At 48.0% G+C, this 12500-nt stretch overlaps 1 protein-coding gene across 5 annotated transcripts in view; it reads right to left on the minus strand.

Moving 5' to 3' along the window:
- GAB1 (GRB2 associated binding protein 1) overlaps positions 1 to 12000 on the minus strand; it is a 113731-nt gene extending 101731 nt beyond the window's left edge. Inside the window, exon 1 of one of the 5 annotated variants that reach the window (XM_031465472.2) lies at positions 10943 to 12000. In XM_031465472.2, coding sequence (XP_031321332.1) covers positions 10943 to 11014 — 72 coding nt within the window. In that variant the 5' untranslated portion in view covers positions 11015 to 12000. Of the gene's footprint in view, positions 1 to 4167; positions 6652 to 10942 lie in introns of those variants that run through there. The other 4 variants (XM_031465483.2, XM_031465494.2, XM_031465500.2 and 1 more) reach the window with 4 other exon arrangements.
- Positions 12001 to 12500: the final 500 nt, after the last annotated feature.

Genomic DNA, 12500 nt, shown 5'->3' on the forward strand with positions numbered 1-12500 from the left:
GTGCTAGAGCCCACGAGACTTTTAGGAGCCCATGAACCATGTCTTCCCTTTCTTAAAAAAATTAGTATTAAAAATGAATATAATAAGAATAATGAATATCTAATAACACATCCAGCTTGCTATACATTCATCTTAATACAGACCCAGTTGCAAAAATATAATTTTTCTTTTTTTGTAGAGGAAGGGAACCCATGAAGGCAAAAGTATCTGGGGCTCAGGAAAAATCACAACATGGCCCCAACATAGAAAGGGGAGACAAGGAATTAAATAAACAAGGACAACCCGGTGTGACAGGCGCTGTGCAGCAGAGCATCAGAGGAGAACAGAACAGATGCTCTCGGCCCACTGGGTCTGGGCGTGTGAGTGATGATGGTGGTATGAGTTCAGGGGAGGCGGGGGTGGGGGCGGGGGACAGGAGGGTGGAGAAGAGGGAAGAATAAGTACTGTTAGCCTGGTTGTGGAGGCAGAGAGGGGACGGCCAGGGATTCCTGGAGGAAAGAAGAGTCCACGCCAAGGCCAGCAGGAGCCATCACCAGGCCAATCTGGGACCTGGAAGTTCAGGACAGCTGGGGAGGAGCACGTGAGTGAGGAGGGTGCGTGTGCAGAGGCCACATCACAGAAAGCAGTGCAAGCTAAGAGAAGGGGTCAGGCATTCCTCAGAGCAAAGGAACGCAGCAGAACAGCCTCAGACTGGGGGCCAGGAGTACCAGGTCTGTGTTCCACAAAGGCCGTGCTGGCTGCCTTGATGAGGACGGTGATGAGGGGCCCAAGCACAGAGTCAGGGAGATGGACAGGCCACTGCAGAATCTAGCAGGAGGGAAAGGCAGCTCAGGCCACACACAGGTCAGTAAGTCAAGAGATATTTGGAAGGCAAAACCACCAGGATTTGCTCACTGGGTGTGGAGAATGAGAAGAGAACAAAGAAAACCATATGGTGTAAGCCACTGGGGAAGGGATGGTGGCGTGATTGACAGAGAGGGAACAGTAAGAGGGCGGGGCTGAGGGAGAGGATGGGAAAACCTGCAGTGGGCAGACCGGCTCCGCATTGCTGCGGGGGTCTAAGCAGTCAGATCCAGAGATGTGGTGTGAGAAATGGGCTGAAACGGCATCTTCAGATCATCTACATATAATTCAGGGGCAATTTAACTGGCCTTTAAGACCCACAGACAGACTTTAAAGATGAGATAGAACACATGCAAGATGATAATAACGTTTGCGTGTCCGTTTGTCAGAATTCTGGGGGAATGGAGAACATGAAGTTTTTATCAGATTTTCAGAAAAGTTTATGAACTCATGATGGATGGTGACCTACTAACAGTGAGAGGTGGGAGAAGGGACCATCCAGGGCTAGCAGCACCAGAATCCTTCGGAACTCCAACGCTTCCGGACACCAGAGCCTGGGATCAGGAAGGCCCAAGAGGGGACATGTTTGGAGAAGATGGATTGGTCATCTCCAACAGTGGGGGCAGCCTCATGTATACAACCCACCCAGGAGTCTGGCTGGAAAAGGGAGGAATAGAGACAGTCTCAACCTAGCCTCATCTCTGAAAATGAATCCATCTTTTAAAGTCCTGGTGAAATCTCTCTTGCCACCATCATGAAATTTTAAAAGGATCCCAGAATTCATCCCCCTCTACTGAATGGGGAGGGGATTGCCAGTGTTCAGCAACTCAGCTGAATTCGTCTAGAGTCTGGCCTCACACATCACAGATCATAATACAATTTGCAGTACTCGGTGCATCCTGTGTCCCTAGTAGCACATACACTCCTGAAAGGTGGAGACAGTGCCTTCTCGGTCCGTTTCTGAATTCTTGGCAGCGCCTTGTTCTCAGCAGGCACTCCCTCGAGGGCTGAAGGGTCTGACCTGAGAGGTGACAGATCTGGCCCTGCCAGAACAGCTGGTTAACCTCTATGACCTCGGACAAATCAATTAGTCTCCCAGAGGCTAATTTTCATTCCCTGTAAAAAGAGGAGGTTGGCCTCTCAGCTAGGGGAGAAGGAGACACGCGTGACTGGGAAAGGTATTTAATATAGCTGTTGTTTTTGGAATGCGAATCGCAGAAAATAAAACTGGATTATAAAACACAGGACACTCAAACAATGCGCGATAGAGAAATGGGTTGGAAAAGGTTGAGAAACATTGAACTTGATGATTTATAATTTTGGGCTTAAAATTCTACAACTCTTTGGTCACGCTCTTCGAGAGACTGTGCCAGGTACCACACTGCACAGTTTAGACACAGAACAAATGCAGCCTTTGTCCTCTGGAAATTAATATCCTATTACAAACATCAAAGAATGATAAATGAAGCCACAATTTTCTCTGTAAACAGATCATGTGTACACACCTTCTACTATGTATACTGTGGGTCATTACGAAAATCATAGAGAAAAACTATATTTAAAATAAAAATACACCAGGCATGCTTTTCCTGTTTTGACTACTTCGCTGCTTAAATGAAGGGAAAGAAAAAAAGAACACTGTTCAACAGCATCAGTTTAATTCTGTGCACTTTTCTTTAGAGAGAAATCACGTATCTGTATACCCTGTGAAGGCTTTGGTTTTATGTAACAGGAATAAATTAACTTCCCAAATATTTTGCATTCTTACTAGCTCAGTATTTCCTTTACCTTTTTTCCAATACTTCAAACACCGAAATCTGAAATTGTCAGGGAAGGCCTGTAAAATCCAATCCTCCGACATGACTTTGGGGTCAATTATAACTTTGCCAGAAGGTAAGGGGTTCAAATACTTCTCCCCTAACTGAATGAGGACAGCATTCCTCGTCAAGGTCTTCGTAACACCACTGGAATTCAACCACTGGAGGTAGCATTTTACCAAGTGTTGCTCTTCCAAGAGTCAAAGACGAAAGCCCTTCTCTCCCGCTAATCAAGTAGTCATCCTTCCAACCAGAAGCATTTTCCTCTTGGCTTCTCTGACTGGCCGAGGCACTGATGGGAATGTGTGATGAGCTGGAGCTGAGAAAGCACACCAGGTACTTAATTCTTTACCCAGGTAGTCATTTCAGGGAGGAGTTCTGCTAGTCAGAAAGTGGCCTGACCGCATTTCCCAGCACGGCAATAACTAAAAACTGCATTTCAGGAGAGAAAAACAGTCTACACGCTGGGTGGAACAGAATGAGTCCTAGTCCTGATTACCACGTCTCAGGACATAGATAACTCCCCCTTTTCAGAGAAAAGGTGAAAGAATGTGTGGGCAATGATTTTGACACAAATACCTTGTGATGTTAGTGGCGAGGCTTCTAGATCAGAGGAAGAAGTGAAAACAAGGAGGAAAAGGACAAGAGGGGCAGGGACCCCTGGGGAAAGGAGAGCTTTTTTACCTCTCTCCCACTTAAAAAAGTTAGCAGATAAAATTTTATAGCAACTGACTAACTAAGGTATTAAATACAATGATAAAAATGACAAGAAAAATAGACTGACTTCTCAATCTTCTCCTGATGCTACTGTCTGCATTTTTTAATTTCACAAAAGCAAGCCTCTTAACTAAAATTGTATTTACCTACATATAATAGCTAAATTATTTCTAGGCAATAATGACAAATATTCAATTCAACAAAGCAACATGAAGTCAGTTAACTGACACTTTTTCCCTTTTTCAGACCAGAAGATGAAATGTAAAATGGAATTTTGATGTTTTCTTTTTCCATGTGTGACGTTCCTTAAGAAGAACAACATAGAAAACTTTTCCAAAAAAATTTTAACTACATGAGTCAAAACAAAGGAAAATAAATAAGAAAGGGAAAAGAAAAACAATGAACAGGATAGTTAAAGCAAAGTTTAGTATTTTTCTTCCTTTCAAAAAAAAAAAAAACCTAAGATTTTTACATTGAAGAGAAATGTTTGGACTCTCCGTATATTGTTTTTAATTCATGGAACAATGTACCCATTTGCTTTTTCCCTTTTAGGACATTGTGTTTTTTTTTTTTTTAATCACAGGGAATTACCTAGGCCAAGTTTGAATTCAAAGAAAAAAGCTGCGAGAAGAAAAAACACCACTGTAAGAAAAACTCGTGGTACATTTGGCATTCTTTCCAGTATATAAAAATAAAAGAAAACTCAGTTTAGAAACAGGATAAAAAACTCCTAAAACACACAGAAAGGAAGGAACAATTAAACAGTAGGAAAAAAATTAAGATCACTCACATTTCCCCTTCTAGCAGCTCTGTTTCTTTGCAACTTACATCTTCCCCGGGCAGTGTGCATATAGTTGCTCTGCTAAAAACAACCACATGGAAAATTTCTGCTCCAGATAATGCTGCAGGACAGGGCTTGGCAGCTAGAAGTTGTAATCAGACTGCTTCAAGGGCTAATGTAACCGAGATAACGACCAAGCATGCATTTCAGTGGAGAGCCTTAACTATTTTTTTTTTGTAAAGCAGGCTGTGGGAGGGTCGAAAGCAATTAGGTTCTACTTTAGACACATTCAGCAATGAGAATTTTCCTCTTCAGCTAGGGAGCATTTTGTTGCTGTAAATAAAAGAATTGCTTAAAAGAGAAAAGATTCTTTTTTTTTCCCCAGTGAAGGCATTCGTGTCTGACTTAAGGTGCTCACACAGACAAGCCTGGAATGGTCAAAACTTCCGGTTCCCAAAATGACTTTTCCCTGTAATTCCACAGGCCTGAGCTGCCATCTACAATTCATTAAGGCTCCCCCAGCCATTTAGTTGGCAATCGAAGAGGCTACTGATTTAATGACCGTGGAAATCCAAGGTACAATGGGCCACGTCTCCCCAGGAGTCATCTAAAGAAGAGAAGAATGCTGATTTTATTTGTGCCCGTGGGGTGGCCAAAGAGGGGGAGCCGAAAGAGACCAGGAACTTGGTAAGTTTCCTGTACTCAGTCGACAGACCAGCCGAGATAGAGTCACAGGAACCTCATGACTTCAATCCAAGTTCAAATGGCAAATTCAGATGGAGCTCTGACTTGGGGGAAATGAGCCACCAAGTTAATGCCAGGAATGTGAAATGAGAGAAACCCTTCCATCGACAGGCAGCAGGGGTTTAACGTGATCCAATGGTGTTATTCTTTTCCCTCCAACACGAGCTGGCACTCACACAGCTGGGCTAAGATGGCTTCCCAAGTCCAAAATAAGACGCTAGCCCAAGGCGGCGCGGGCCCTCCTGCTGGAACTCAGAAGCAATCGAATCAAAGGCTCTTTTATTCTCCCTCCCACCAGAACATGCTCCCTCTCTGTTGTAAACGAAACGCTTGCCAGAATGAATTATTTCGTCTAAAACAGACAGAAAGAAATTGTAAATAACACATGTCCCTTGGAATTTTAATAAGTTCAGGTGACCGGACAGGCTGGCTTGTTTGGTTTGTTTCTAGCCTGGGACAGAAAATTCACTCGTGGTCAGGATCTCCTCAAGGGGCATTAGGTCATGGCAGAAACAGGAACTTCTCAAATTGTAGGTTAACAGCTGAAGTCCAAACTCCATGCCTGAAATGGAGGTGTTCCATCCTTTTCGCCAGGATGTCTAAACTCAAAGTAAAGTCCTCCTTCTTCCTTAAAGAGCAGGCCACCCTTACGATTTCACTACTTCCGTCAGCAGTACCTGGATTCTTCCAAGAATAGAGCCTGAAGTTCACCTGTGAAGCCTTCTCTGGCAGCCCCCATCGCCTTCCCCTCTCAGTCTGAACTCTTAAGCAATTGTTGTCTGTATCATCCATCTGGCAATTAATCATACATGGCCTTTTAAACATGGCTCTTATAAAATGATTTAAAGGAACGTGCAATTTATAGCCTGTGTTCACAAACAGATTAGAAACTCCTTACAGGTCGGGAGTGGGCCTTTCCCACCACTGTATTCCACACATGGTACATTTACAAAAGCTCCAGAAACACCTGTTTATTTATTCAGTCAACAGATACCTTGGTGAGCCTCCGCTCTGTAACAGACACAGCACCCAGCACAGGCACTGTGCAGCCCTGGGCTCAGTGAGCCTGCATCTCATTAAGGGATGGCTGGAGGGTCCCAAAGAATTCTGCCTAATCAGTTCTAATACATTCACTAGATTATTTAAGATGAACAAGAAATGAAGATTTATTTCCCCAAAGAAGGAGGCCTACAGAGAAACTCCTCATCCACCCTCCCTTCCAACGAAACATCTGAGAAGAGGCGTATTAGATGGCAGGAGAGTTTAGAATGTAGACGTCTTGCCCACTCTTCCGCATTTTACAGATAAGGCAACTTTGGATCACAAGGGTCCAAAGATCACAGGGGAAGCGGCAAAGGCAAGGTGAATCCTGGGTCCTGACACTTGGTCCAGGGTTCCTTCCACCACAGCCCAATTTCCCCGAAACCCTTCAAATACAAAGCAGTAACCCACCTGCTACGATGCCCTGCTAGTGTGTGTCTCTGTAAGAAAACTAGGAGCGCTGGCACTTAGTCACCTCTTAAACTTCCTCAATCTGCAAATCAAGACCTTATCTACATGCTTTTCATGTCAACCACAAAATATGCAATTTTATTCGGACTTAAAAGTGCTCTGCCATTGTACTGCTCTCCTATTTTTCAAGCAGACTTATTATGGCAAAACACACTGAAATAACCGATTCAGCTGTCAAGCAGAATATCCAAGTATAATTCTTGCCATACTGCTGTATCTGTTTGAAGATGATCAATTCAAAAAAAAAATTTTTTTAAACAGCAGAATTCCAAAACTACTTCCAAACTGATACACCTTCCTCACAGTAATTTTGAATCCCAAGAGACAACAATCAGATTTAGGGATTCAGCCAGTTTTACGTGGAGAGTTTGGTACTTATCACTAAGCCCAGGTACAACAAAATAATTAACTATCATTAACTTCCATAAAGACTTAATGTAATTGCTAGCTCCTAAGAGCAACAATGCTCCTGCCTTCCTGGAAAAGGTAAAGAGAAGACATTAGAAATTTGAATGGAATGTTCACTGTTAGGGTTGCAAGAAAAAATTTCCTTCAACAGTATAATTACGCTCCTTCAGCCACTGTAAGCAAAAGCTTCAGAATCTGTTGACTGCTACTGGTAATTGCCAAAAAAGGGCAGGGAGAGCTTCCAGACATCACAGTGCTCTTCGTTGTAGGGACATGATGGGGCAGGGACGTAATGCTTAGCACAGATCTGGGCTGTCCTTGAACCAAGGAGATGCTGTTATTCTGCCTTCTCCACTCCTCTCTCCGCCAAGTAAGATGTCAGGTGCCCCCTCCCTGTCCAAGAGGCAGAGGCTATTTCTGTTCTGATCCCATTCCCAGAACCAGGGTTGGGTTCTGGAAGTCCAGACAAGAACCATCCTACTCCCTGACAGCTGAAGACCAGAGCCCAGGCTGGGTGCAGATTACAGATTACACACCCGAGAGCTGGCCGGCTGACAGCTAGCAGGCCACCTTGCTCTGGCCTCAGAAGCAGGTTCTCCTGCTGAGATTGCACACCTGCCCCATGCGGACAGCTGGGCCAAGGAGGAGTCCAAACTTGCTGTCTGGGCTTGGGGCAGGCCATGGGGACGCTCCCCCTGAAGAGATATGGGAGCTGGCTTGAAGCAATCCTTTGTTCTCAGACTTACATTTTATCTCAGCTAAAATTTCAAGTCCTGATGAAAATTCCACCATTATTTCAAAGGGCTGCTTTTTCTTTAAATAGCTCTTTAAAAAAATCTGAGCGCCACTGTTGAGTGCATACTACCAAGAGTTGACTTGTTTTCTGTAACTCTAAAGATGCTGATCTGTACATGATTCTACTCAGGTCCTTAACAGAGTAAAACAGCAGCTGTTTAATATAGAACACAGGATGAGAACGGCAACACAGTAGTAGCAAGACTGAAAGCATGAAAAATTTCACCTCCAGTTAAGTAGACTTGAAAAAATTCAGAGGATGGAACACAGACAAGAGGTTGTTACTCTTTTGCAAATAAATACAGGGGGGAAAAAAAAAGACAAAAAGACTAGAGAACCTACTCACTAGTCTTCCCCTCTCACACCACTTTCACACTCTTTAGGAAATTCAAGAAAAGTGTCTGTATCAGATGAACACACTAGTGTGCAAAAACAATGCTGCTGACTATGAAACAGTAAACATAAAATGGAATTGTAAATGAGATGCATTGGGGCCATAACTTGCAATGCCTTTAAAGACAAAACTGAAACAATTTCTTGACACTCCTTATGGATCATCTTAACCAATGCTTGGACTACCCTATAAATACTGTAAACAGTGAGACAACTGTCCAAGTCCCCTGGGCCAAATGTTCCCCAGCAGAATCAATGCACAAACTCCCTGAAGTCACATTTGACAATGATAGTCCCACACATCCGAGGTATCTTATCACAGCAAACCCCTTCATTCAAAGCTATTATCAAGCACCATTTGCCTACTGGGTGGCCAACGATGTTTCCTTTCATCTAGAAAATAAAGATTTTACGTGAACACAAAACAAGCATAGGAGATGCCTCTGTTTTTGAGGGGCAAAGCTGCTCTAACAAAAATGACCTAAATTGGATACCCAGCCAAACAGCAATCACCTGGGAACGTCAAAATCTTTTGGGCAACCAACATGACAGGGTAAATAGAAGACGAGCCTCATTTTAACTTATAAGGCTCCAGTCACCCTCTTGGACTTCTCAGTTCTAATGGTCACCCTGCCCACGGTCTCCCTGGGTCATCTCCACCCACTTCACTACTGCGGAAAGAAAACTCTAGCACTCCAGCAGGCAAGGAAAACCCCGCCCCTCCTCAGCTGGTAGGCATCTTCTTCCCTCTGTTGATGACAACTGAGGGAGCCTGCTGTCTCTCTAAAGTCTTCCGATGGTTTCAGGCTGCATTCAGCTTGTTCCTCAAAACATCTCTGAAAACACCTCTAGTGTTCAGCTTGGGCACACAATCAGAAACCACTCCACGTTGCTGGCTCCTTCTCCACAGGCTCGGCTTCTGTTCCTTCAAGCCTGCACCTCTGATCCACAGCCCGCCTCTTCCTGGCATGCATGCTGCTCAACCAACATCCACCGACTCACAAAAAGGCCCTTGACAGATGACCCAGCCTGAGCGCCACTTGAAATGAACTAGGGGAGCGTCATTACCCTTTTAAAGCCTGGTCAGCTGGGCAGATCTAGGTTCATATCTGGCCTCTGGCATGCTCTGGTTCTGCAAACTGTGTTGTCATCTGTTAAACAGATGATACCAACCTCATAAAACATTGTAATGCTCAAATGAAATCATAAATTTTTTAAAATTTAAATGCCCCCGTTTTTTGGTCACTGTTAAGACATAATCTTTTGGGCTGATTTTCTTCCTGGTTTGCATTACATTAAATTGCAAGCCTGAAAGGCATGGCTTTTTTCCTCATGCCTAGTCCACTGCTCAGCATCTTTTGAGAGCCATAAACCAATCACATTAAAGGACACATTAAACCTCTATTATCACTACCTATTTCAGCTAATGTCATGCTCTTTAGTTCCCCCAAGAACCCAGTCATTTAGGTCTATGACTTTCCCAAACCATGCCATCTCAAAACAATTACATCTCTCGGTCACCCTATCCCCTCTTCTCACACACATACCATCTCCTATTTAGAACTCAGCTGAAAAACACTGTCTCTCCCCAATTCCTGGAATAAAGTTAGCATATTTACCAGAACATTCAGGCAAACTGTGATGGGTGGAGAGGAAGGATTTGGAAGGATTCAAAATCTCTGGAGAACTTTCTTAGGATTTGTGGCATCAAGTCCTTAAATGAGAATTACTTGTCTATAACAAATTCTGGCAGAAAGGAAACCAAAAACTCACTGGTGAGTTGTCGGTGAAGTTAAATATGGCACTTCACTCGATTCTATGCATACAAACAGTGACTAATAGGATTAACTCGAGCTCTCTTACTGGGTGTAGATATCCTTTAACAAGAAACAGGTTCCATTGGAAAGCGTCGCCCCCCTGGTAGTCAACTTATATTTAAAGGGGCATGCATTTTGCTTTCGAAACGTACTTTACTAGAAAAATACTTGCTCCATATGCCAGGGCAAAAGTGTCATTTCTTTCCTTTGCAGGCGGCAGCGACAAAAGAACCAGTAGGGGAGAAGGGGATAAGCTCTCAGACCCCTGAAGAGGACACAGATGTCCATCAAAGTAAGGTGGGTTCTTTCAAGGAATTTTTTTCCGTAACAGCTAAAACGTTTTAACACATAATCAGCATCTTGTATCAATTACTCAAATACCATGAAGCAGCCCTGGTGGCCTGGGAAAGGACCGCAAGACACAGAAATCCTGACCGGCCTCAGCTGTTCCCTCCTGCGGGGCTTGACAGCGCATCTAAAGCGTCCAAGCATCAGCCACCAGGCTCCCCCCAGCGCGCTCCTCCTGCAGCAAACTGCCAAAGCTCTCAGGCCAAACTCCAATGTCCCTTGATTCCAAACCGCCAAAACGTGAACCCTGCTAGGCAAACGGTAGGGCGCGTAATAATTTTTTTCTTTCCCTGTGCGCGGATCTGAGATGCTCGTCTCTAAGGCCAAATTCCCCGGTCCCCCGCCCGCTTCCCGCTAACAACTCCAGAGGAAGGCGGGAGGGAACGCGGACCGAACAGAGGGTTGGTGAGTTCAAAAACCTCCGCGGTTTTCCCAGTGCGGGAAATTTACTGGACTGCAGCCCTGAAGGATTCGATGCAGATATAATGAAAGGAGAATGCTCTCCCCCTACCTCACCCCTGCTAAAAAGAATAATGAAAACATGCAACGGGCTTTCAGCTGGCAATGCCGGGCCCTCCGATGGGCGGATGTCAGGAATCTGGAGGAAGAAAGGTGCCCGGCCAAGCGGAGGCCCAGGAGTGAGCGTGCAGCCCGGGTCCCGAGCCTGCCGGGGAAGGGGCCCAGGGGAAAGGGATGGGGACTAAGTGGAAGCAGCAGCCCGCGCGTGAGCTGCCCGGGGAGGCGAGCGGCAGCCGTGCTCTACTTACATAACGCTTCAACTTTTTCTCCGGGGGGGACTTGCGGAGCCATCCCGAGCAGACCACTTCGCCGCCGCTCATGGTGCTCGCCTCTCGGACTCCGGGCCGGGCGCGCTCCCGACACCGCCGACGCCGGACGGCCGCGCAACCGCGGGGAGCTAGCTCTCGGGCGGCGTCTCCCGGGCGGACGGGGCGGACGGGGCGGACGGGGAGCGCTGGCTCTCCACGTCCGAGCTTCTCTCCCGGAGGCAGATCCACTGACGTGAGTAGAAGTGGGCTGAGCCGCCGAGGCCAACGCGCCGCCGAGGCCAACACCTCGGGGCAGGGGCCGCGGCCGGGCCTCCCTTCAGTGCGCCCGCCCAGCCGCCAGGCGCGTCGTCCCGCCGGCCGCCTCAGCAGCGCTCGGGCTCAGCGGGACTCTGCCCCGGCGCGGAGCCGGAGCCTCGGCCCCTTGCGCTCCGCCCCCTTGGGACGGGACCTCCCAGAGCGCTCTCCGAGACAGACACGACGCTGCACGCGCGCGCGCACACACACACTTACACATACACACAAACACACACAATGCCCCGCGCAGCGCCCACTCCGGCTCGCCGGCTCTCGGTTTCCGTGCGCCCAGCGCGATCCTCTCCTTCCCGCTCCTCGGGGAGGGTGGGTCACTTCCCCGCGGCGCCGGGCAGCGGAGGGGAAAGGGGAAGCCGCGAGGGTCCCGTGGGCAGCGGGCGCAGGGCTGGTCCCGGGCCACGGAGAGAGCCGCCGGCTCGGCGTCGCTGGGCAGGGCGCAGGTCCCGCCGGAGGGTGGGTCCGCGCTCGCCGCCGCCGGAGAGAGAGGGCGGAGAGCGGCGGAGGAACGAGGCGCTCGGCTGCGGGGACCGAGCCCACTGTCCCGTCCCCTCACGCTCCTCCCGCGCCGCCTCCCCCACCCCGGGGTGCGCGGCAGGTTCGGAGCAGCCCGGCCCCCGATCCCTCCCTCTCCCGGCCTCCTGGCTCCCTCTTCCTCCCTTGCCTCCTCCCCTTCCCACGTTCGGGCCGGCTCCGGTTTCTGCCGAGACTTTCTCTGAAACTCCGCCGGAGCGCTTCCAGCCAAAACAACGAGGGCCGGGGAGGAGGAGACGCAGGGAGGGAGGGAGCGGGAGTAGGAGGGAGCGGGAGTCCCAGAGGCACCCTGGGATCTGTAGTTCGGGAAGCTGGAGCCGGGTCCTCGGCCGCCGGGCGGCGATTGCGCCCGGAGCCCCCAGAGGACTCCTCTCCGGGAAAGGCCAGGAGACCTCGCGAGGGCGGCGTGGCCGCGGCTCGGGCTCCGGGAGGAGCGAGGAACGTTCATTCGCTCAGTCTAGGGTTTGCCATCTTGGCTTGGCCGAGTGTCAGTTCTGAGTTTGTACTGGTGCATGAGATCAGGAGTTTGGTGGGGTGGGGTAATTCTCTACTTGACATCCTTCAAAGGCACAACTGCCGGGAGGGAGACCTCTGCGCCTTGGAGAGTCGGTGACCTCCGGATCCCTGTCCTCAAGACTGAAGGGCAGGGTCCAGGAGGACGAGGGCGCTGGGGGACGCGCCGAGGCGACCATCC

This window comes from Camelus dromedarius, chromosome 1 (genome assembly GCF_036321535.1).
Source record: "Camelus dromedarius isolate mCamDro1 chromosome 1, mCamDro1.pat, whole genome shotgun sequence".
NCBI lineage: Eukaryota > Metazoa > Chordata > Mammalia > Artiodactyla > Camelidae > Camelus > Camelus dromedarius.